Source organism: Plasmodium brasilianum, chromosome 2 (genome assembly GCF_023973825.1).
Source record: "Plasmodium brasilianum strain Bolivian I chromosome 2, whole genome shotgun sequence".
Taxonomy (NCBI): Eukaryota; Apicomplexa; class Aconoidasida; order Haemosporida; family Plasmodiidae; genus Plasmodium; species Plasmodium brasilianum.
Genome location: NC_090115.1, coordinates 945,563 through 973,349, shown reverse-complemented (window position 1 = coordinate 973,349; position 27,787 = coordinate 945,563). Strand labels below are relative to the sequence as shown.

Here is a 27,787-nt window from a genome sequence, read left to right as displayed (position 1 = left end):
ATGGTTTTTGATTTGTAACACATTTGGAAAAAATAATATTAATAATAATATGATGAACTTCTTATGATAAAGAATACTATATTTAATGTAAATTTTTTTTTTTTAATAGAGATTCATAAATATTTGATGTTATAATATACATAAAGCTAATGCATCTTATAACGTATACAAAGCATAATTACTTCAAAAATATATTATGTAATTTTTATCTTAAGTTTTTCTAGAAATTAAAAATAATTTTCAATAAAATTAAATAATTTAAATACCCTCATGAATATTCCATACATAAAATTTAATTAGTTAATGTAATGAACTAATTAAATAATATTTTTATGTATCCTTTACAGTATATACTAAAAATATATATATGTGATATTTAGTTATATGAAGACATTGAGTTTATATATAGTAGAGAATATGTAGATTATATAAGTAATATACTCCTCCATATACTAATAGAATAATTATTAAATTTAAGTACTTTATCCATTAATAATTCTAATTTTAAAAACATATTTTATAAGAATATTTTATTCCTCCTAAAAATATTAATTATTATGTCAATATATTAATAGTAATAATAAATTAAAATTTAAATATTTTGTACAACATTTTATATTATAATTATTATAATATATTCTTTAGATACAATTTAAAGAGTTCATTCACATGTGGTCAATAATATATTTAATAGATCGAATTTATAGCATTCTACTTAATTCATGGATAAATATATATTTCAAAAGTTAAATAAAAAAATATTTTTTATTTTATACCTTCTGAATATTATAATTTTTAAGTTTAATTTATATTATTACTTTTACATGAAAAATCTATATATGCATACGCCTTGATTTATTTATTTGTCTTTTTTTATTTATTTGTATATTTAGAGGATATATGAACATAATAAAAAAAAAATTCAGTTTAAATGTAAAAATGTTGTAGAATTATTGCGTACTATTTCATTAACTTATAAACCTATTAAATGAAATAAATTTACAAATGAGAATAACACAAAGGTTACAGTAAGTACATAACAAAAGATAAATAATAACAATATATTATTCTAAAATATATAAGTTAATAATTTTTCTATTTACAATTTTAGATCTAACATATAATTCTTTAGTTATTCTTTTTATAGTATATGTTGCTTAAAACATAATTTAGAGAAACCGTATATTCAAAAGACATAAATATATAAATAAATAATATTTCATTAAAAATAAGTTAAAGCGAAAAAATATATTATACTCAATTATTTCCATTCCTTAAGCGGTATAGAGAACATATTGATAAACGTAAAAATATTATAAGTACAAATTATTACTGTAATAATCTGATATGTAACTTTACCTTATCGTTTTTATAAATTTTTAACTTCCTAGTGTATAATTAAAAATATAAAAAAAGAAAAATATAACTAAATTTAAAATATTATTTTTAATTTATAAAAAAACGAATAAGAAATATTTAAAATAATTAATACCATTATATATAAATATACTTTTAATATATACTTATATTATTGTCAAAACATCCTTTATGAAGAATCTTATTTAATCCACGATATTTTCTCCCATAAATTGGTGATCCTACTTTTTTAATCTAAGTTATTATTTATATACAAAATATACCTTAACATATTTAAAAATTTCTTACTAATCCATATATATATTATGAAATAAATCATGAAAATTACAAGCATTACATAGTAATGTCCTGCTAAACATTTACTTGTAAGTATTCTTTTTCAGTTTTATGAATATTCATTCTCTCTAATAACTTTTGTGAGAAATTTTTTCAAAAAATATATCTATATTTGCTTATTTTATTTATTTATATTTTAAATTAAGAAAGCACATAAAAAATACATCAATTTAGTAATAAAATATTAACTTTCTCCTCATTATACATATATAATTTTGATAATTTATGCCATTACTAACACTAATTTTTACATAATAATTATAAAAAAGCAAAATTCTTCAAAATTTCTTTTTCAAAGTAAAACAAAAAAATAATAATAATAAAGTTTACCCTATAACCACATAGAAAAATGTATAATAAATCATTTATGTAAAAAGTTATAATAATAAATAAGAATGGTTCTTTTAAAATTTTTCTTAACACAGAACATATCAAAGTTTGTAATTTCAAACAAATGATTTATTATATAAAATTTTCAATTTACAAATGATATTTTTAAAAATATAATATGTGTAATAAAGTACAACTAAATAATAATTATTCAAACTAAAAGATCATACAAAAGAATTACTTAATTTATTATAATGCATGCTTTCTAATTTTTTTGATAAGTATGAAAAAATATTTTATTAATTTATTACATATTACTTTAAGTATGGAATTGATATCCCTTATAAATAAGTTTTAAGGGAATGAAAAGTACAATATTACTCTAACTTCCCAATATAATATTCATTAAATACAAATTAATAATGTTTGTTTTTTTAATAATATTAACAATATGTATATTTTTTACTTTTACAATTTTTTTTTTTTTATGTATCTTCTTTTACTAAAAATATAAAATATAGTATTATTTTAAATTAAAAAATGTTTAAAGTTAATATATAATATCTATGTATTATTTTAATGCACCACAGCCAATATAAAATAATCTACTTCTGTATAATAAATATTTTTATTTATTTTTCAATATATTATAAAAAGTATTTCATCCCTTAACACACTAGACATTGATTCATAAGAAATATATATAATCATAAATAATATTATTTAACTTGATTAAGTATTGAGATGTATAAAAATACTTTAAAGAATTTCATAAATTATATATTTATGATGCCCATATCGGATGTATAAAATAAATAAAAAAAAAAATGACTTTATATAAAAACTTTCATCTACATAATTTTCTTTTAAGATGTGATAAATATTATTAGTAAAAAATTCCATAAAATAATTTAAACCATCCTTTAAATTCACTTCTTTCATAAAATAATTTTCATTAACACTTAGATAATTTACTAAAATTTGTAATATCGAATTTGTGATATGAAAATACCTAGTTATCAAATGTAAATATACTACATAATAAATTATTATAATTGTTCCAAACTATAAAAAAAAACTTTTATAGAAATAGATATTTTAAGTAAAATTAAAAGTTTATATATATATATTCAAATTGTATATTTTTCTTAATAATTGATGTATATAAATTAATGAAAAAATAAATTTATAAAGAACTGAAAGGAAAAAGTTAAAATAAATTTTTTATGAAATACATAAAGTACCATTAGAAACGAATATATATAGAACAATTAAACGCATATATTATTTCTGATAAAAAGTGTGTTATGTAAAAGCGAATTGATTCTATAAAATACATTAGTATTTATTTATAGTTATTTTAAAAATAAAATATATTTATATACATAAAATTAATTATATGAAATATATATTTAATTACTAATATTAAATAAAAAGTATAAAAAAGAATGACATTACTTAATCTTTTATCATCATGATTATAAATTACATAATTCAAAATATATTATTACTTAGTTCCATCTTTTGTAACCCCAAAAAACATATATTAATAAATAATACAAGTATATACAGCCTCAGTATCAAGAAATGGGAATATTAGTATATATGACTCGGATAAATAAAAAATGATAATCATAATCTTCATTTTAATTAGAATTTATATAGAATCAAATTTAATTTATTAAATACAAGCATATAAAATGCTTACATATACATTTTTCATAAAATATTAGATCCCTTCATTTTTTAATTAAATGCTTTATAGATATATTATTATACGTTTGTTAAAACATATTATAAATGATCAAATTAATAAAATCAAATGAAATTATTTTAAACAAAAAGTAAATGATATCGATTTATATTTCTTTTTTTTTATTACATTAAACAAGTAGTATTATTAGTATCGACATATTCATAGTTTTTTAGTATTAAATTTTCATACTTAATAATACTTTTATGATATCATTGACACTTTTTTTATCTCACATATAGAAAAATCTACATAACAGCATAATCTTTAAAATAATTATTCTTACATAGGATATTACGTCAAAAAGTTTAATTTGTTTTTGTATTTTTCATTTATAATTGAACTTGTACATATGCATAGTTCATTTTTTAAAATAATTATTATTACAAAGCAAAAAAAAGTTTATTTCTAAAATAGATCATAACAATTTATTACTCTTTGTTCATTAAATACTCAGGTCGCTTAGAAAAAAGTAAAAATTAAAGTAGAATATACATTCAACTTTCATTTTAACATATACTTAATTAATTATAATAAATTAAATTAAAAGTACATTTTAAGTATACAGTGCACATAAGGTGTTTATTTCTTATTTAGTTCCAATTTTCTATAATCCACAAAATTACGGATCAATTATAAATAATTGATTCTTAGAAAGAATATGATACTATTATAAGTATATAATTCCAAATACATAAATCATTTACAAATTTAAACATTTACGAAAAACAATTTATTTTGTATCGTATACTTATTTTAGTTCATTTAACATACTATTAATTATAATAAATAATAATGAAATTTTCTTTTTATAAAAACAAATTATTACACTTTTTTCCATATATTACAAACAAAAAAAGACAACTACAATTGATTTAAAACATATCATACATTTTTTTTAATTGTATAACAAAACAGTATATTTTTTACCGTATAATAATAAAAGAAATGAGAACAAAATAAGCGTACTTTCAAATATAAAATATGAATTATCCTACAAATTTAATAAAATAATGAAATATACACATTTTTAAATGCATTTTATGGAACACATATTTTGCAAGAAAAAATATAAATTCACACATATTTTATATCACTGTATTAAAATACGCACGAAAACAAATTTTAAATACGAATTTATAGAATAAAGCAATCAAATTTACTAAGAATTAAGAACATATATTTTTATATTTTATATCAAAACAGATGTATATGTTCAGATGGTATTATAAAAATTACGTAATAGCATGTATTCTTCCTGTAAACAAAATATTCTTAAGAATACTATACATAACTATTTCTTATAATTTAAAAATTCTTCTTAAGAAAAAACCCTAAAATTATTACAAATTTTATAATTATTTTTTCTTTATCATTTTATATTTCTTATATTTTTTATATGCATAAAAAATACCATATATAATGGATGAGAACATTGCTAATGTGAAAGCTAATAAAATTCCTTCTCCAGAACTACTATTAGAAGCGAGATCTTTAAATATAGAACATAATTTTAAAAATATAAATAAACTCAACATTAATAAAGATAATGGAATAAGTGCTAATTTTATAATCTCTATACGTATGGTTCTTTTTTCATCCCAGTTGTTAACTTTTTTATTCATTAATTGATAAAAGGAATCTAAAAAATTGAATATTTGTTTTTCGCAAAATACATCCATTCTATTAAATAACGAAGACTTATTACTTTTAGCCACTCCATCCCATTCTTCACTATTTAATGAACTTTCCTTTAATTCTTCGTTTACTGATAATGTATCTATGTCATATTCAGATATATAATTTTCATCTAATAATTTTTTGTGTCGCCCATTACATTTTCCATTAAATGAATGATGTGCTAGCATTCAATTAGTTGTTAAATCTAAAGCTCGATCTAACTTATTTTTTTTTTCCAATAACTTATTGCAGTTATTCTAAAAAAAAAAATAGTAAATACGTATTATTTACGAGGATATGTATTTCCAAGCTAAGTATTAAGTTTAAAAATAATATACTCAACAACAAAAAATAAAAGAAAGAACGAAATAATATTATAATACAGTGTTATTATTATAACGGAATAACAAAAATAAAAGAGATTAGAAAAAAAAATTAATGAGAATGGTAGAATTGAAATTTTCTTTTATTCTATACATTTTTAATGTAAATATATATTAACTAATAAAAATAATAACTATAATTTAAAATTTTGAAAATAATAAAAGAGGCTATTCATATTATTATTTTTAAATTAGTTAATTTATTTTAAATGTTTCAAAATGAATTATTATAAAATTGCTTCATTTATTTTTTAGAAATACAGAATATTTTTCAAATTTAGAATAATATCTATATAGATTGTCACAGAAAAAATAGAATAAAACTAAATTATAATTTCTCATTATATTTAAATTAAATATTTAATAGTAAAGAGGCAGAATTTTTTTTTTATAATTTAATTTTAAAAAAATAAATGATTATATGAAGAAAATTATTAAGATGAAATTAAAAAAAAAAATTATTTATTAGGTTGCAAAATTTTTCTTTTCATTTAAAAAAAAGAACAACATCTAGAAAACGTATACTAATATACATATTTACAATATAATTACAAATTTTTATATCATTTCAAAAAAATAATTCTAATTTTATAAATGTTTTTTTGTAGTGCTTCTTTTCTAGTTAAATAAATTGTTAATTATTACAGTAAAAATAATAGTAATGGAATATGAAGTTACGGAAAATACTTTTTTGTTATATTGTATATACATTAGCACATAACTAGAACATGCAAAAGTATCATTAACAATATAAATTTAAGATATAAAAACGGATTAAATAAAAAAACTTTTGAAACAAGGAAGACTTAGTTATTTTTCGAATGAAAATCTTTTTGAATTAATTTATATTATACTATTATTTATAAATTAATACAAATAAAAAATATTTTTTTAAGGTAAAAGAGAAACAATTTAAGTTTTTATGTAAGTATATTTAAAAATAAAAAAATTATTTTATATCCTATTATTTTTCCTTTCTGTACATTTTAACACAGATAAAATGAAATATAAATTTATTATAAAAAAAAAATATTATTGCACTAAAAAAAAAAAAAAGAAAAATATTATAGTTAAAATAATTTATTTGAATTATGAAATCAAGCTGCAAAAGTTGACGTACATATAATTTTATTCCACAACATTACATTTGTATATTTTAACATCCATTATGACACTCTTATGGTGTATATTATGTACTTTGACCATTTCGTCAATAATTATTTTGATGAATTAAATTATTTTACAGATAAATAAGTTAAAAAATAAGAAATGGTAAAATACGTAGTATATTACTTGTTTTATTAAATAAATTAAAATTACGTATAAATTCCATTTAACGTAAAAAAATAAATACATTAATTTCTATTACATTCTCAAGTATTCATGGGAATGTTTAATTATCTTAAACTTTTTTGATTTTTTCATTTCATTTAATACAAATATTTATTGATTTATTTTCATAATTATATAAAGAATAAAGATACAATATTTTTTATTTTCAAGTATACTTTACTATACATATTTACGTAATAATTTAAAAATATAATTAAATCAACAATTATGTAAATTTAATAATAGATGTATATATCCTACTATTTTTTGGAACAGTATAATTGCCACAAATCTAATAAAACACTCCATGCAACTGTTACTAAAATAATAATTAAATTAAAAAAATGTCGGCTATTTATTAACAATAATCCAAAATATAAAACTCTATTTATGTATTATATATAAAAAAACATTATTTTTTTCTTTATTTTTTTACTTATACTTTTTTTAAAAAATAAGCCTTACAAAAATGAAAGAATAAAGAACTATTAATATAGAAGCATATATTTTTATATATCCTTAAAATTGTACTAAAACATAATATATTTATAGAATACCATAAATAATCTACGAATAAATACGTACAAATGATAGGATTATACTAAAAAATATATTTTTTTTTAAATTACTTTTAATGATAATTTAGATCCTTACACATTTAACTCATTTTTAGAAATTTAGAAATATGCAAAAAAAAAAGAAAAAAAAAAAAGTACATATCTTCTGATAATACTCTCTTAAATTTAATTCATTAACTTAATCGTTAAAGGACATAAAAAGTTAAAACAAATTATAATATATTTATTTATCAATATTCAATGTAATATATAATTAATTAATTTTTGAGAAAATTAATTATCACTATAATTAGAATAAATAATAATATAATTGGTTTTAATTATACAATTAATCGTAATGGCTTAGAATACTTAAGTTAGAAAAAAATTGTAAGCAAACCATAATTTTAAAAAATATTTTTTTATTATATATTTATATTTTATCCTTTATACCGTTCAAAAAAAAGCTAAAAGTCCCTTAAGAGTTTTTTAACAATAAATATGTTTTGTTCTATATTTCTTTTGAAAATAACTTACAGAATAAATATTAAGAATGTTTTTAAGTAAAAAATAAAATATAAGTATATAAATATCAATTCAACCAAAAATATTCATTTTCCTTTATTCGGTACAAGTGAAACATATTTATCGTTAATTTAAAAATAATAATACACGTCCAAAAAATCTGAATAAATAAAAATATTAGACAATATCAAGATGTGAAAAATAAAGTAAAAAATTCTAGTAAAATGAAAATTACAACACATGAATAAAATTATATTCATTTACTAGTATATATTCCTTTTTAACAGACAAACATTTATTTTTTATAGAAATCTATTTATGTACCCAAATGATTATATTTTAACAAATTTATATAAGCTTAAATAAAAAATTTACAATACTAATTCGAAAATTCTAAAACATTAAAATTCACAAAAGAACGAAGAACATGGTTTTAAATTGTTGCCCATCAAAAAGACTAAGTATACGAATATATATATATATATATATATAATCAAAGCAATATATGTGTATTTATTAAGTATATCACTAAATATATTACTTCTTGTTAAAGAATTCCTTACAGAAAGAATCATATTACTTATTATACATTTACCTCCTTCTGAACTTAATTTTTTTATATTTTTTAACTTTCTTATTATAATAAAAAACTGCTGATATAAACATGACAATAAATATAATGAATGGTATTAAATATATAACAGTGCGAATAAAATGCCCGAATACACACTTTGAAGCGCCGCTGCATTTTTGTATTAGCCCAAATATAGTTTGTGTAATCCAACTAAAATAGTCATTCATCCATGCTGGAGGAGACAACTGTCTTTTATAAGTATCCAACCCTGTTATTTCCGCCAACCACCATTTATCACTAGATACAGAAGTAAATGACAAATCTACTATGAATATTTTTAATAATAACAACAGCAAAAACAAAGGTAAAACAAGTCGTAAACCGCATTTTTTATATATTACTTTTTTGTAAAGTTTATCACTAATCGTTCTTCTGTTTTTAAGAAAATCTAAGAATTCTAGTTCTTTGAACAATTTTTTTTCTAAATTGGAATGTTTTTTTCGTTCAAATATATCAGTTTTATTTTTAAGTTCTCGTTTATTCATTACTGCATTCTTTGGTGAACATCCATTTAATTGTTTCTTTTTATCTGTTTTCCATCTCTCATTATAAATTACATCTATTGTTTCGTGCTCTCCAATATTTGATAACTCTTGTTTTAAATTTACAACATTTAAATCTTTATTCTATTTATATTTTGATAATAATCTATAATTTCTTGTAAATAATTTTTTACCAACCTTGTAGTTTTTACACCGAGATTGATTAAGCGAACTCTAATAAAAGATAGCAAATATTTATTATAATTTAAGCAAAAATATATTTTCATTATATCATAACAGTAATAACAAAAAAAATAAGAAAAATTCAAGTATAGTTAAATAATATTAACTTACCGCATCAATGTAAAAGTGACAAATCCAAATTACAAGCACAAATGTAAGTTTTTTAATAAGAGTTGTTAACTCAATTTTTTGTTCCATCATATAGATTACTAATATTGTAATGTATTGTAGGTTTGAAAAAAATTAACAATAATATAACATAATTATAAAGATAATGCACTCTAAATTTATTAAAAGAAAAGTATTTTTTATCATTTTTTAGTAACGATGCAATATAATATATATAAAGTATTTTATATACTAACAAAGGAAAATAATTTGAAAAATATATTATATAATTTTTATCTTTATTTTATTTATAAAAAACTATCTCTCATTAAAATAAAATGGTTTTCATTCATGTATTCATAAATGTTGGAAATATAAAATTTAATTATTCAATACATTATAGTAATTAAATGAAGTTTCCATTAATACCTTTCAAAATAAAATACAAAAAATATATTTGATTTCTTAATATTTAGAAATATCAAATTTATATAGAATATATAAAAAAGAGATAAAGCATTTTTCTATATATCTATGGAATAATAAAAAATTTTAATGATATTTACCTATATAATAACTCTAATCATATATAATATTTTGGAAAAGCTAATTATAATTTTTTAAAAATATAATATATAATACAATGATATCATAATGGTAATAATAAATGAAAAACATAATATTTATTAAAATATTGTATGCTAACTAAAATACTCGTATTCTCTTATAACCTAAATATATTTGAAAAGTAGAATTTACAAGATGCCACTTGATCTATGAGCAAGCATATATTTTAAGATTAAATAACGATTTATTTTTCATTTTTGAAATATAATATGAAAATTAAAATTGTTAATTAAAATTAATTCATAGCATTATTCCATGATGAAAAAGTTACAATTTATTCGACGTAATTTTTTTTATTTTTTTAATTGTTTAAATATATTAAGAATAAATATTAATATAATAATAAAAAACATAGTTATTCTCGTACTAAAAGTGTTATTATTTTATTTACTATGTCAAAACAATATATTTCGTAATTTTCTTAGAACAAAAAAAAAAAGAAGCACAACATTTTGTTTATAATTTTATTTTATTCTAAATATTTATGTAATAATTTTAAAATATAATTAAATCAACAATTACTTAAATGTAACAATAATATAATAAATATAAGTATCCTTTATTCACTGCTCAATCATTGTAATACTTAAATTGAATAACCGGATATGCACAGCTACTAAGAATTAGAATTACACTAATATTAACACGTACCTACAAATAATATAAGCATTAAACGTAATATCAGTACCTTTAAAACTAAACCTGTATTCTAGTTAAATACTATAACAAAAATAAATAATCCTTATATTTCTATACCTTATGATAAAATACAATAAATAAATGTAATTAAATATTAAACATAATTCGTAATTGTACATACTAATTTAATGCAATTTTATTTTATAATCATATATATTCCAAAAAACATAAAAAACAAATAGTACCGCACAAAAAAGCAATTACTTTAATAAAAGAAAAAATTAATAATTACAAAATTCACAAAAAGTATTACTCCAAAATAAACAAAACGAACTATAATTTTATAAATGTTGAAAAAATACTTTATATTATCTAATGTAATACCCTTTTAACTTTTTATTTATTTGTTATTATATAAAAATAAAAATATATAATGATTTTTATTATCCTTAATACAATTGTTCCGAATTAGCTGACACTATATCGGACACTGAATAAGGGAATATCGTTCAAAACGATAAGGACAACATTATAATGTCCTTTTCGAATATAACTAATAATATTCTAACGTATTCTTCGATAATCATTACTTACCACAACTGTACTTTTATTTTTTTTTTTTTTCCTTAATAATTTCAAACTTAATACCGATCCCAAAGGAGTATCATAATACAAATATTAAAAATATATAACATATATATTTATTCTGTATTTATAATTTATTCACAAAAACACACTCTATATAATAACACAAGGAATTTATATATTAAAATGTATATTTCATTCACACTATAAACAAGGAAAAACGAAAAATATATGTCCAACTGCTACAGCAATTAGCAAATAAATTCGTATAAAAATATATTTAGGTATGAAATGTGCATTTAATATAGTATCATTTGGTTTAACTGTAATTTCTTGGTTTGCTAAACCACAAGCGCGCTTAATAACATTGTCTCATTTTAATGAACTATCGAAAAAATCAAAGTTAATAAAACCTTATAAATTATAATTGGTTATTAAATTCTTAAATTTTTACATTTTATCACCTAATTCAATTTTAATCTTTCTTATAAACTTCAGATTTCCCTAAAATTAAATTACTCATTTTTACACCATATATATATGGCTCTTATTAATAGTCATAGCATTCTGCTAATGGAAATTTTAAAAAAAGTTCTTTGAAGAAATATATGAGATTTTCATATTCTAATTAATTAAAAGTTTTAAAAATTCTTAAATTAATTCTTCATTATATATTTGAAATTTTATATCTAATTTTTCTACTTTTTCTCATATTACATTTACCGATTCCTACATTCTATTATTCCTTTTTTTTTATTTCTTTTTCCCATAGACGAACATACATTATTAGAAACTTCCTTAACTATGGAAGACATAATACATGATACTTACCTCCCACCAGAAATTTATGAACACAAAAAAAAAATTAACTCATGATATCTGATTTAGAGTACTCAGATTACAACACTTTCCCCAATTTATCTTCGTCGTTTTCTGAATTATTTTAGATTTCTTCATTAACAATATTATTCAACTTAGATAACTATTACTTTTGGCAAAAGTTAATATTGAAATTGAAATATTTCTCAAAATTTCACCATCTCTAAAAATAGTTCTCTTTTCTTATATACTTTTTATATATTTCATTAACGTCTGTAAAGTATTCATTAATTTGTTCATTATTTCAACTATCAGAATAAAATTTACTCTTAGTAGAAGTATATAATTTAAAATAATTATACAAATGATTTACACTCGATCAATAATAAAAATAATTACCTTCATCATCGTATAAAAAGTACATTCACAATATTTAATGCAATTAAAATTCTCTAATATTTTTATTTTAATATCAATAACTTCTATTAAATATTTGTTATTTCCATTATTAGAAAGTTTGGATATATCTTCATATAACTAGTATTTGAAATATAAATAAGAATCAGTACATTCTTCAACATTTATCACAAATATTTTCTTAAAATTTCTTACAATATATTTACAAGGAAAATTCAAATTACCGTCACTTTCACGTTTAACATTCTAACCACATTATTTATAAAATAATTTTTACTGACACCTACATTTTATTCAATATATTTTTTATATGAAGTTAAATCATATAAAATATTTTCCTAATAATAAAAGTAATACAAATAAATAATAAATTGGGGATCTAAAGGAGAATATATTACTCTTCAATAAAAATATAGTATTTATAATGAGCTATAAGTAATAATTTAAATAATAAATTATGATATATTGATTCACTTTCATTTTATTATTCCATTCGTTTTTAATATATATTTATTAAATAAAATAAATAGAAATTTTTGAATTTATATGCAACAATATTTTAAAAAATTAAATGTACATATTCTACTTATGCACCTGTGTTTATATCAGTTTTTAAATTTAAATGAACATATATTACTAATAATTGTTCCTCAGTTAAGTCATAAGACTACTAAATAATAATAATAGTATTAATTCAAAAAAAAAAACAAAATTCATAATTATAAAAAAGGGAACAGATTTTTTCTTAGTATTTTTATTTCAAGATATAATATTACATTGTAAATGTCAATTAAAACTATAGTAATTTATACCCGTCCTATTGAGCCTTATTTATGTTCCTTTTTTTTTTTTTTTTATGAGTACTAGGTTTTAAAAAAAAAAAAAAAATACAATATTATATTAAAATTAAAAATGCTTTAAATTAATATATAATTTCTATGGATTACATTAATGCACCAATGTTTTTAAAAAATAAGTTCATTTGGTTTATTAAATATTTTCATTGATTTCTTATTATAATAGATAAAGAATTGTATATCATTTGGAACTATATAAGAACGTATAAAAAATAACAATAATCATGAATAACAGTATATCAAATAGTTTATTATTGAGATATATAAATATATTTTAATGAAACTGATAAATTGTATATTAAACATTTCCAACTCGAGGGAACAACATGTATAAAATATGAAATTACTTTATTTGATTTTCATTTACACAATTTTCATCTTAGTTTTGTTGAATATTATATATTAACAATTTCACAAAAAGCTTTTAAATTTTTTTTTAATTTTACTTTTTTAAATACTCTTTCTTTATATATATTCATATAAGTCACTAAAGTATATAATATTCATTTTAAACTGATAAACTACCTAGTTACCAACTACAAATAAACTACATATTGAATTTAAATATTTTTCTATATATATTTAAAAAAAATATATTAAAGTGTATAGTATAATAGAAAATAAAAAAAAGACATATTTCTATTCATATATGCATATTAGTTTATAATTTTCCGTATATAAATAAATCCATGATATGAAGTAAACATACAAAAAGCAAAATGTTACAATAAATTTTCTATGAATATATACATTATATCCCATTAAGAATAAATATATATAGAAACCATGATCGCTTATATTGTTCCTGGTTAAAAATGTTTCATATATTATTGAATTTGGTCAGTTGCAAAGTGTAAATTTTATTTGTAATACACTGCAATATTGAATATATATTATAATCAAAAAATTAATTATTTTAAATGTACATTGTAATATTTAATATTAAATAAAAATTGAGCAAAATAAATTTATATATGTTATTTAAATTTTTCTTATAGTTACTATGAAATTTCAAGTGCATAATTATCCATGTGCTAGTTTCTCGCATTGCAGCTCATAGACAACTACATGAATAATTAATGAAATTTATATATATTAATTTTCAAGAAATAGTATTATCAGTGTCCATAAATCCAATAAATAAAACAAATCATAGGTATTAATTTCACTTTTATTTGAATTTATAGGGAAAAAAATTTTATTATACTAATATTATCATTTGATGTACCAGAATATACCGTGCACGTAAATTGTAATGATTTTTTCTTTTTTAATTAAATACACTAAAAATATACCATAATGCTGTTACTGAATCCTATTATAACAAATTAAATTAATAAAAAATAAATGAAGTTGCTGTTAATAAAGCATAAATTATGCTTATTCATATTTGTTACTTTTTATTATATTATAAAAGTAGTATTAATAGTATAGAAATATTCGCAGTTCTTAAATTGTACATATTACTTAATGCCTTTAAGACTTAATATGACTTCTAAGTTTTAAGTAGGTAAATATACATAATAACATAAACATAAAAATATTTATTTATACGTATTCATGCGATTGTGTCATAAAAATTTACTCATTTTTATCGCTTCCATTGATAATTGGATGTTTCTGTAGAATAATTTATTTTTAGAAAATTAATGTTATTAAAAAACAAAAATAATTAAATGTATGTAGTAACTATTTATAATATATTAAAGGAAGTTTATCAGTAATCTCACTTGGTATAAAATAAAAAAAATAATAGTATAATAAATATTTACAACTTTTCTTTATAATATTTAATTAAATAATTTTTAAAAAAATTTAATTAAAGCACATTTAACTATGTAAAATATTATATTTATGGCATCTTCATTTAATTAGAAGTATTTATAATTCTACAAATTAACAATGAATTATAAATAATTCATCTTTATAAAGAATACTATTTTATTACACATTTATAATTTCCATATAAAAGTATGAAAAGCTTAAATATATATCAAACACGTTATTGTAGAAATAATTGATTTAATAAATTTATCATAATACAATTCATAATAAATATTAGTTAAATTTCCTCTTTGCCAAAACAGAAAAAATAAAATAAGTTATTTTCTTTTAATTATCTACAAAAAAAAGACATTCACGATTAATTTAAAACAAATTAAACATAATTTTTTTTTTTATTGGGTAAAGAAATGACTATTTAAAAATAAAAAAACGTAAAAAAAAAAAAAGAAAAACAGTTGTGTAAACTTTTTAACGTAACATGAATTTTGTAACAAATTTAACGAAATAATACTAAATACATCTTTTTATATCAATAATAGGGAACATAGATATACTTTATATAAAATATATATATTATGTCAAAATATTTAATTATATTTAAATTTTTCAATGAAATACATATTTAAAGAAATAAACTAACAAATTAACCAAAAATCATGAATACATATTTTTATATTTTATATCAGAATAGTTGTGCATATGTAGATTTAATTATATATTTTATTTAATTGTAGGTAAATTACATTTTGTACATAATTTTTGTACGGAAAAAATATATTTCCTTATTCCATATCAAAAGGTTTACTTACAAAATTAATCAAATATTTATAACAAATATTAGTATTATTTGATTTTATTATTTTATATTTTACAATTTTTAACAAAGCATAAATAATACCAGATATAGTGAAGACGGCCACAGATAAGAACAATAATGAATATACTATAAGAAATACAAGAAAAACTCCAATAACAAATTGATAACCAAAAGAAACAGCAGTTAACATCGAAAGTACTAATTGTATAAATAAAACTATAATGAGTGAAACAACTGCTAAAGTTATCTTTTTATTCCCAGACTTATTAAATTTCATAATATCCTTAATTTTATCAGAATCTAACAGGATGAATATTTTTTTTTCAAAAAATGTATATATTTTAATAATTAAAGTAGACTTTTTTTCTTAGTTCTTTTATTCTTTTCTTCTGTAATTAGTTCTCTTTTAATTCTTTTCTCTCTAAACCATTGTCTTTGTCATTCTTAGATATATCTGCTTCATCTAATAATTTAGTGTTTTATCCATTATCTGATATTTCTTCCTTTGATTTTACATAAAAAGAATTCTCTGATAAAAGTCTATTAGATATTATAGATATATTTCCACGTAGAACATATTTATCATCTAGTGATTTATAAGAGTAAAACTAAAAAAAAAAAAAAGTAAACATTTATTTTCTACAGGGATATATATTTCCATAATTGCAGAGTATTTTTTAAAAAATAATACATTACACAACAACAAAAAAAAAAGAACAAAATAGAGATGAAAAAGAAAACAGGAAACATCATAATAATACCTCATTATAATTACAAATGCATATCCAAATTAAAAATATTAATGCAAGGATTTTAATAAAAATGACAGATTTATTATTTTCTTTCATTGTATACTTTCTTAAAGTTATTATGTATTGACTAACAAAAATATAAACTATATATTATATACTGCAAACAATAAAATCAAATGTTTACATTATTATGTTTTATGTATTAATATTAACTGTCAAAAATATATTATATATATATATAGCTCACATTAAATTTTACAGATACTACATAACTCTAAATTTGATTTTGTATAATTTTAAAATAGAGTTATTAATAAAAAGGAAAAAGACAATTATTATAATATATTTATTTGAAAAGTAATTTAATACGATACTTTCTATATGCTTACAATATTTGAGAAAATCATAATTTATTTTAAGTTTCCACATATTCTCCTACAATTGTAAGTACAATTTACATTACATTCATCATATATGTAACTTATATATTCAAATAAACCATTTAAGTATAAAATATATTAAAAAAATGATAAAGTATTTAAATATAAATTCTTCCCATATTATTATGAAGAAAAATATTTTTAAAAAAAGCTTGATAGTACTTAAGGGATTAAAAAAAATAAAACAAATAGTAGATAAACGGGTGTAAATAAATGAATAAATGTAAAATTAAAAAAAAAAAAAATTGGGTGTATAATTTCTTCATATAATAGGCTGATTAAATATAATTATAGGGAATTAATTTTTTATGTGAAGTATTTATGAACAAAAATTTAATACCAATTAATGTATATATATATATATATATATTAATTTCTCATCATTATTTATCTCTTTTCTCTCTATTGCAAATTATATATTAGATTAGAATTAATATATTTACATTATAATAGAATAATCTATGTTGTTGTTAATATATATAAATTGATTCGTAATTTAATGCTCCAAATATTGTCCTAAAAAGTATTTCTAAAATAATATTTATACTTTTGTCTTTTTTTACCGTAAAATAACATTTATTTATATTGTTAAAAACACATTATCACATATTTATCAAATGTAGAACAAACCGAAAAATAAATAACAAATTTTTTATTTATTCTAATATATCTACATATAATTACAGAAAAATAATTATGAGACTTCAATAATCATTGTATTATTTAATATAGTATATTATTAATTATACATGAAATTATGATATTATTATTTTTTATTACAAAGTTATAATTTATTTTACTTCTTTTAATATAAATTGTATAAGTAATTTTTGTATAAATATATACTAACAATTTCTCATATTTTGAATTAGACAAATATGTTCTCATTAATATATATAATTTTTCATTTTATTAAGAATTATTACAAATGAAATCACGCATATTTAAAGGTGCTAATATAGATATAAAAAAAATCAAATATATAAATATATATATTTTTATATAATAAATTTAACTATTTAAACATTATTCAGTGGTATTATATAGATCGTGAATAATTAATTTTTAGGTAATTGATATATATATAATATTAAGTGTCTTAAGTAGACCTTAATGAAATATACTTTCCTTATATACAGGATCAATTTAATACAATACATATATATATATATATGTATAATTGTCCTCTCTATAGGCATAGTAAATATAAAAAAAAAATATTAACGAAATAAATATATTATTGTAACTTTGTATATCTAAAATAACAAAAGTATGAAAATAAATATGAGACAAACTAACAATAATATTAATTATTTGATTTACAGATTATTTATTTTTGGAAAGACAAAATATTAAAAAGAAACTTTATATTAATAAAGCTAGTAATATATATATGTATGTATTTGTACTAAGAAAAAAAACGAATATACGCAATACATATATTAATGATAACTTTATACTATAATATTACTGTGACATATTAATATTACTTATATGTAATTTATTATAGTCATTTATTTAGCTTTTACTTTATAAATGGAATGTGAATTTTATGTAAAAGCATAAACTTAACTATGATTTAAGTTCAAACTATAATTAAGATAAATCCCCAGTTGTTATATATTTATTTAAAATAAAAAAATATGAGAAGCACAAAAAATAAATATTAATGTATTCAATTATATCACATTTTTCATATTATTCTGTGGTTGGTAATTTTATAATTACTGTTTATCAATATTAAAATTATTCTATTGTTAAATAATATAAGTTTTTATTTTTCCTTTACATTGTTATTTACAATTATCTACAGTATATATATAGAGTCATTGTGGGAAAATGTTATTCATCTGTAATATTCTTAATTTTTTAATAATTACATTTATGCAGCCATTACTTATATATGATAAAATAAAATGATAATACAATGTAAAAATTAATGATTAAATACTTCTAAATAATTCTCGTGAATCAATCATTCCACTGTTCGAGATTTCAACTATTTCAGTAATTCTAATGACCAACATTTTATAAGGATAACATAGCACATAATAAAGAAAAATAGTTCCTTAATTATTGAGGATGATAAAGAAAAATTTAAAAAAGACTAAATGTAGCTAATTATTTAATAAAGTATAAAACTTCATTATCATATTACGATAACAAAACCTAGGAAAGAACAATAGAGGCATGGATAGAATCTTATTATAAAAGTCTCAATAATTATGGAAAATGTTCTATAATTACAGAATAAAAAAATATAGATATTTAGAAATTAAAATATGAGGAAAAAGATTTCTGCGATATAAAAAAAAGACATATATGTCATATAAATAAGTTAACAAAGAGAAATACAGATATGTGTGATCACATACGTTTAACTAAATGTAACAAATATAATGCTTGGACTATGGATAGAAAGAAATATTTTGAGAAAAAGAAAAACATCTTAGAAAATTATCACCAAAAAAAAAACATACTAGTATCAATGTTCAATCTACTGGATCCTAAAACATCTAAAAAACTTCCTCAAGCTTATCATCGCATACATTTACATCTATCCAACCTGTACGTCAAGGAACATATATAAGATCACAGTAAGAAGGTTAAAATACATTTAGAGGTTCATCCAAATCTCAAGATTATGAAAACAAAGACATCCAAATTAGACTCAAAGAGCAAATTCAAACAAAGCAGTAAAATGAACGTAAAACGAAAATTGAAAACAAACTTCAAACTCAACTCCAAATTACATCGTTACCTGAAGCTTTAACACCGCCATCTGTAGCTAGTTCAACCGATGTTACCGAAGCTAAAGAAGATTCAAATTCACAAATTTCTCAGGGTATTAACTCTCAAGGTACAATAATTCCCCGTGATACTTCGCTAGTTACTAATATTAATCAATACGTAGTAGTATCCATGGTTTCTGAAATTATATTATCAACTCCTTAGGGACCATCTCCTACTATACATTAAACTGTTTCGCTTTTACCCTCTAAATATGCAGGTACCCTTAATTCTACTTATATTTTTATATTTTAAATAATTATCCTAAATAATATATATATTCAAAATGCAGTTCAATATCCAGAAGGAAAACCATGTGTTAAATACTCGTCATCTTTTTTAATAAGCTTTCTAGTTATAATAGTATTTTCCATTTTTATTAAAGTAAAAAAAAACTTATATATTAAAAATGTAATAAACATTTGCTTACTGTAAAAATTTATTTTATAAATCTCCCTTTTTTATGTTGTAGTACGCATTTGTAGGAATGTTAAAGAAAAAAAAAAGATGAAAAAAAGTAAAGTGAAATTACTGAGAATACTAGTACCTTCCCTTTCTGCCAGTAGAGGTAAATCTTTAACACAAGTTAAATTGGAACATCCAATATATGATGACGAAGAAATTATAAAAAATATATAAATACATGAACATAACATGAACTAAAATATAAATTCCACAAATAAATAAAAGGACATACAATCTATTAAAGAAGTATATATGGAAGTACACGAAAAATATAGAAATAAAGAATACACATTCAACAATGGAGAATTTTTAGCAATATTCTTAGAGATTTTCATAGAAAAAGAATATAGAAACTATCCTAATGTGACAAATGATGATATTATACAAAATATTGTGAGTTGTAATAATAACGATAAATAAAAAATTTTATGGAATAAATGAACAGAAAAATATAGAAATCCTGAAAAATTCAAAAAATTAAATTGATTTAATAATTTGAAAATGAATGGAAAAAAGAGCATGATTACTTAATAAAAACTAAAGAATTAAAAATAAAACATTCAAATGAAAATAAATACGTTCCATTCTTAGAAAGAGAAAAAGATGTATGATAACAGTGAACATCAAAAAAGGGCATGATTTTGAAAGAATATATTGAACAGAATTAGTTTCAGGCACTGACCAATGAACTCCATAATGTATCAGATATATTTAGAAATTAAGAAACTACAAATGAAGCATCACTCATAAATACGGAAGAACTGGGGCATAAGGTGACTTATGAAGAATTATATAAACGTCGGAAGAAAAAGTTACTAGAAAAACTGTGTATACATATTATGATTCTAATAGAAGAATGCAAAACAAAGGAGTGCATAGAATATAGTGAAGCATATTTGGATAGTTCCATGAATGAATGCAAGACAGAAGAATATGTAGATAACAAACCAAAAATTGCAGAAAATATAAGTGAAATTAACGGCAATTTAAAAAATATAATAAATAGGGAAATTTATCATTATACTGGGGAAGACAATTTTAAAAAAAAGATAGATGAATGGATAAGAGAAGATTATGCGTATGTAAAATATATACATAATAATGGAATAATAGACAAATCCATTGAAATAGTAGAAACATATTTCCTAGAAATTCATAAGCACACATTCAAAAAAATATATTCTGATCATATTTAGTTGAAATCAGGTGATACCTATGAAATATATTTTTTAAATTTTAAGCCCGGAATAGAACAAAGAAAAACAAAAATGTGCAGTAATTAGTAACATAAATAAGAAAATGAGTGTGTTATGAATAAAATAAATTTATTTAAAAAATATTCCATTTATATATGATTATTTTACCGTTTTTCTGTTAAAAAACCCACAAGAGACTTATATTAATACTACATTCAATAAAAATAGTCAGAAGATAAGGTATAAGTATAAAAAAAAATTATTTTTTATATATTATACATTAATATATTCGTGGAAAATTTAAGGATTATTTCTTTTACTCCTTAATAATTAATTTTCTTTTTTTTTTGAAATTATAAAAAATGATGAATTTATAACTTAAATTTTTAAAATATATATTATATTTGTATATAATGCATGTTAAATTATTCCATAATATGGTATTAAGTACTATATTTCCACAATAGTTATTCCAATATCGTGGATTAGTACCCATCATAAAATTGCTTTTAATTTATTTATATATATAATATATATATATATATATATTATTTATTAATAATATTTTAACGTATTTAAATAAATATTTTGTTTAAACATTTTTTATTTAATTAAAAATTGAAATATTACTAATTTATAAGAATATAATATTGTGTTGAAGTTTATTTTTTATATTTAGCAATAACAACTTTAATCCAACACAGGCAAAAAAAAAAAAACTTTACGCTTTTTCATAATTTATTTTGCTTTGACATTGAGGTATTAAGTTGAATTTAAAGTTGAATAACAATTACTTGTAGGTTTAATATAATACAAATATTAAAGAAGTTGATATAAACTTAAAATATAATTTAACACATATGATATAAATTATTCTTCGATTATTAAGTTATAATGTAAAATATACAAATAATAAATAAATTTATAATGCAAAATTATTACACACATAATTAATATCAGAGTGGTATAATCCTTAATTTAGGAACTTTATATTCATAGAAAAAAAAAAGAAAAAAACATAGATATGTCATCATTGCGTTTTTTCACTTTGTTACGAATCTAAGATAAGCTGTTACCTAAAATGACAGATTAAAATATTTTACCGTATTTAGTAAAAATGATTATGACTCCTAAATTAATTCTAAAATAGAATTATACAAAATGATATAGATTTAATGTGTATAACTAAATATTTATAAATGTAAGTATAAATGTATGTGTATAAATATAATGCTTTCATTAATCGTAAAGTCTATAAGAGAAAAATAGAATATTTATTCATATATGTTACTACCTTTCTGTAATAAAATATGAAGTGTTAAAACATTCAAGAAAAGAATTAAAACAGAGGTATATTGAAACTTCATATTTTATTATTTATTTTTCTTATAAATTATTATTAAAGCTACAAAACGTACAATTAACTTTTTTCCTTTTCCTTTTCTCTAGTTTTATTTAATTTTATATATTTCCGTAATATAATATAATAGAATGGAGAAAAAGAAAAAATATTCGGAAATTACCTTTTATAAATGATCATTTTCATTAAGCAGAAGATTTGATAAAACATAAATGTAATGTCTATCAAATATTTTATTAAATGAATTTAGACCAAAATATTACATCAACTTAACGATAAAAAAATAAAGCAAAATTTTAGGAGTCCTTCGCCTTGTCTCTTACATTTGTTTTATTTATATAATCAATTGCATCTTTTTTTTTTTTTAGATATATATTATATAAATAACTTGAATTCAGAATGCCCCGTAATTTCATTTTATGTGTAATATATTTATAATAAATGTAAATTGTTCATATATAAAGGTTATTTATATTAACAGTATGTTATAATTAATATATGTAATTATAAATGAACAAACAATAGACAAGATGTAACTATTTGTATTATTTATTCATTTATATAGTAATTATAAAATGTCTTATAAGAACGTTTAAACATTTATGAAAATAAAGTTTCTCCATACATTCATTTCAACACTTCATAAGTAATAATATATAAATACAAAGTTTTCATATTACCGTTGTATATTTTTTTTCTATTTTATCTTTTTTAAGATGATTCCATATAAATATTAATCACAAACGGTGTCTTTTGAATATTAACTAAATTATTACTAAATTTTATATTAAAAATTTATAACGAATAAAAATTAGCATTAATTTAAAAAATTTTTCAGAATTTAATTCAATGTAGTAATTCATATTTTATTTATAAAATTTATGAATAAGATAACTTTCTTATGCCTTGTTTCGTTAACGTCGACTAATTATAATAGACTTAAGTTTAGAACCACTGAATTACAACATACTTTAAGACTCATTATTTAGCATTAGAAAAGTGTACAATAAATTGCCAATAAATATTACACAAATTAAAATATATAAATGTGTTTTAAAAAATCAACAACCTTGTCGTGCGAAAACTTCACTGAAAATTTTTTTTCATACCAATCAATTATGTTGTTTTTAAAAAATAGAAAATCTTTATTCATAAAAAAAACAAACTAGCACTTTTTAAGGATGGTCTCAAATATTCATACATTTGTAAATAAAAATATTATGAAGGCTTTATTATTGACATTTACATATGAATAATATTTCCACTAAAATTTTAGATTCACATCGTTAATTTTTTACACACAAAAAAATATATTATTATGAACGTAACAGTATTTATATATTTGATAAATATAAATAATGAAATTGGGAAAGTACTTTATAAATATCAAATTAAACATGATTAATCATCTAAATAAAAAGAAAAAATTTTTTTACAGTGTACTTTTATATATATATAAAAATTAACAACATAAATATAGTCATGTATTATTATTATAATCTCAATGGATTAGTATAATTTAATTTAACATATTCATTATTAATTCCTTTTTATGACAAAAAAATATTATAAATAAGAATAATATTCAAAATATTATTTCAGAAAATATAGTTAAATTATAGTACGAGGAAAAATTGTCAAAAAAAATATTAGTTTTAAAATATTTTTGTAAAAATAAAGTTCATAATTTTAACATTTATATTCTTTCATGCATTTAATGCTGCTTCATCCTTTTAGTTCTTAATGTTGATAGGATTATTAAAATATATTTTAAATATATTTTAGAGAATCCATTGTAGTACATTGTTATAATTATTTTTTTTAATTATTACATGTGTAAAATAGATAAGGATCAAATGTTAAAATATCATAAATCTGTCAATTATGAATGCATAATAATTCCTTATAATATTTTTAAAATAAATTTATTATTTATTATTAATATATATTTTTTTAAATTATATATTCTAATTTAAATTAAAAAAAAAAAATTTTTTTTTAAATTTGCACTTCAAAATTTTAATTTTTGTATTAGTAGTAAGTTCGCATAATACCACAGTCACATAAAAAAAATATCATTTTGAAGTTCAAAAAAAATGTAACATTTTATTTTAGCATAATATAGTAGTAGGAACCCTCAATTAAAAATACCACATACTATATCTTGTTCATAGGCTTTTAAGCACATATTGGATTTAAATATATGTTATATATATATATAGATGTATGTACGTTTAATGAAGATTTAATTATATAATATTTTATCATCATATTATTTTATAGAAAAATGTTGCACTTCTAATTATTTTACTTATGTTTTTTTTTTAAATTTGGTACGTTAAAAAACCTTAGGTAACTTAAAAGGATTAACTATTTTAAAAGTACAAAAAATTATGAAATATTTTTTCTCAAAATCCAAGTTTCATAAATTCTATATAGTGTAGATTTATAGCTTTTTATTCCATTCCTTATCGAAATGAACAAAATAATTTAATTATTATGGATATATAATATACATAAAAAATATGAATTTCTTTAAATCAATTTTTTACAGATTAAATAGTTATAATTGTTACAATAAAATATTTATATGTATTTTAACGTTTTTTTAAAACCTATTCTTTATAATAATTTAAATTGTTAATATTTTTTACACGATAACTATTATAAGATTTTTATTTAATCCATTTTTTCCCATTTTACACTTGAATATATGTTAAAAATATATTTAAACAAGTACGAATTTAAGAAATTTTATAATATACTTTTTTCTATTTTATATTATTGAAAAAAATATTTTTTTAATATTCTATTAAAACGAAAATTTTAGAACCAATAATTAAATTCGACATGATGGTATACCCAAATAAATTCTTCTATTTCATTAAAATTTTCTCATTCACCATTTTAATATGGATTTTCCAGAATTCCTATGAGGTACCATAATTATTATATTCAATAATTTTTATACACCTTTCGTAATATTAAATTTTCATGTTAAAATTAATATTGTATTTTTATTGAAATACTTATTTTTTTTTAAATAATAAAATTTTCTCCGAATTTGTAGTTATGTACATCAGTAAAATCATGGAATATGCAAATCATCTTAAATAAAACATCAAATGTAAAGGTAAAAAGGTTATTATATGGAGAAGCAGATGTACAATGGCAAAAAAGATACGATACCTTAAAAGAAAAGGCAATGAAAATTGTAGATGAAGATGAATATCATTTTGGAAATAGATTAAATACCTTATTACAAAATAATTAAAAAAAAGAACAGTTTAAAAATAGAAAGTATGATAAAAAAGTTAAAAAGCCATCTAATTCATTAAAATTTAAGGATAATTTTGAAGATTCTTATAATTCATTAATATCTGATGATTATCATAAAATATATCATAAAGAAGTAAAAGAAGAACCTCGACGAATGAAAAAATATAAATTAGAAAATACATATACATTACCAAAGATAAGTAATTTTTTAAAGAAGTTAGATAAAAAATACGAAAAAGAAATAGAAAAGTTAGCAGATTCTATACTTAAAAAGCCAAACAAGTATGGTTATACAAGAAAGATAAGTTATAAAAATGTCCTTAATGTATGTGCCCCACTTATAATAGCTAGTATTACAATGACTAAGATTTTGGTTAATCCTTTTGGAGCACATACGAATATAGTATTATATCTTGTATTTTTTTCAACAGTAATTTATGTTTCCTATAAAATATTAAAAAAAGTAAAGATATTTAATCCTAACTAATAAAATAATTACAAATTTTTTTCTGAACACCGATTATGATAATATTAAGGAATTATTCTTATAAAATTTTAAATTGAATGATGTTATTATTGTATATATGAAATTCTATATATATTCTTAAATATATATAGAAACCCGTATTTTGTATGTGATATATAAATTATATTCGTTTTAACTTTTTTATAAAATGTTCGTATATTAATATGCATATTTTCCATAATCTAAAGAGCAATTTTATGTTTTTATTTCTTATTTATATATTTAATTTTGTAAATCTAATATAAAAAATTATACATTTTAAAATTTTTTATTTTTTTAATATATAGATATATGTGTATTTATTTAGAAGAAGCACTAATAATCTTTGTATTTATTATTTCCCGAAAGTTACTTTTTTATTATTTATTTTATTGAGTTCGTAGTTTATTTGATTGATTCTCAAAAATTCCTTTTTATTTCAGTATTTTATGTAAATTTTTAAATATATAAAACTATTGTGTCCTATAATTGAACTCTTTACATGATTGTATTTTGTGAACATGTTTAAATGTATGTTAAATATAAATTAGAATAATTTTATTGAGAAAACCAGTACATCCGACAATAGAGTATTTTAATTAAATATAAATATTAAATTCATACACCATATAACTCAACAGAAATATACGTTGTGTGAACATTTTAATGTTTTCATATGACGTATATTGCTAAAGGAACAAATGATATAGCAAG

The 27,787-nt window shown here is 18.9% G+C and overlaps 4 protein-coding genes and 1 pseudogene across 5 annotated transcripts; 2 read left to right on the top strand and 3 right to left on the bottom strand.

Annotated features, from left to right (window-relative positions):
- Positions 1-5,154: 5,154 nt before the first annotated feature.
- MKS88_000783 (uncharacterized protein) lies at positions 5,155-5,664 on the bottom strand (the record flags this gene model as incomplete). Its single annotated transcript, XM_067219153.1, has 1 exon — positions 5,155-5,664. One exon carries the CDS (start codon positions 5,662-5,664, stop codon positions 5,155-5,157), a length of 510 nt encoding a protein of 169 aa, XP_067075564.1.
- Positions 5,665-8,864: 3,200 nt separating this feature from the next.
- On the bottom strand, positions 8,865-9,830 carry MKS88_000782 (uncharacterized protein; the record flags this gene model as incomplete). The annotated part of the gene is made up of 2 exons (XM_067219143.1): positions 8,865-9,533; positions 9,744-9,830. The coding sequence occupies 2 exons, from the start codon at positions 9,828-9,830 to the stop codon at positions 8,865-8,867; spliced, it is 756 nt and encodes a 251-aa protein (XP_067075563.1).
- A 6,935-nt stretch (positions 9,831-16,765) lies between these two features.
- Positions 16,766-17,134, bottom strand: MKS88_000781 (uncharacterized protein; the record flags this gene model as incomplete). Its single annotated transcript, XM_067219134.1, has 2 exons — positions 16,766-16,894; positions 17,048-17,134. The coding sequence occupies 2 exons, from the start codon at positions 17,132-17,134 to the stop codon at positions 16,766-16,768; spliced, it is 216 nt and encodes a 71-aa protein (XP_067075562.1).
- Positions 17,135-20,122: 2,988 nt separating this feature from the next.
- On the top strand, positions 20,123-21,929 carry MKS88_000780 (annotated as a pseudogene). Its single transcript has 5 exons — positions 20,123-20,174; positions 20,267-20,338; positions 20,741-20,836; positions 21,059-21,133; positions 21,457-21,926. Coding segments are annotated over exons 1-5 (765 nt in total).
- A 4,213-nt stretch (positions 21,930-26,142) lies between these two features.
- On the top strand, positions 26,143-27,055 carry MKS88_000779 (uncharacterized protein; the record flags this gene model as incomplete). The annotated part of the gene is made up of 3 exons (XM_067219113.1): positions 26,143-26,226; positions 26,360-26,503; positions 26,576-27,055. The coding sequence occupies 3 exons, from the start codon at positions 26,143-26,145 to the stop codon at positions 27,053-27,055; spliced, it is 708 nt and encodes a 235-aa protein (XP_067075561.1).
- Between the last annotated feature and the right edge of the window lie 732 nt (positions 27,056-27,787).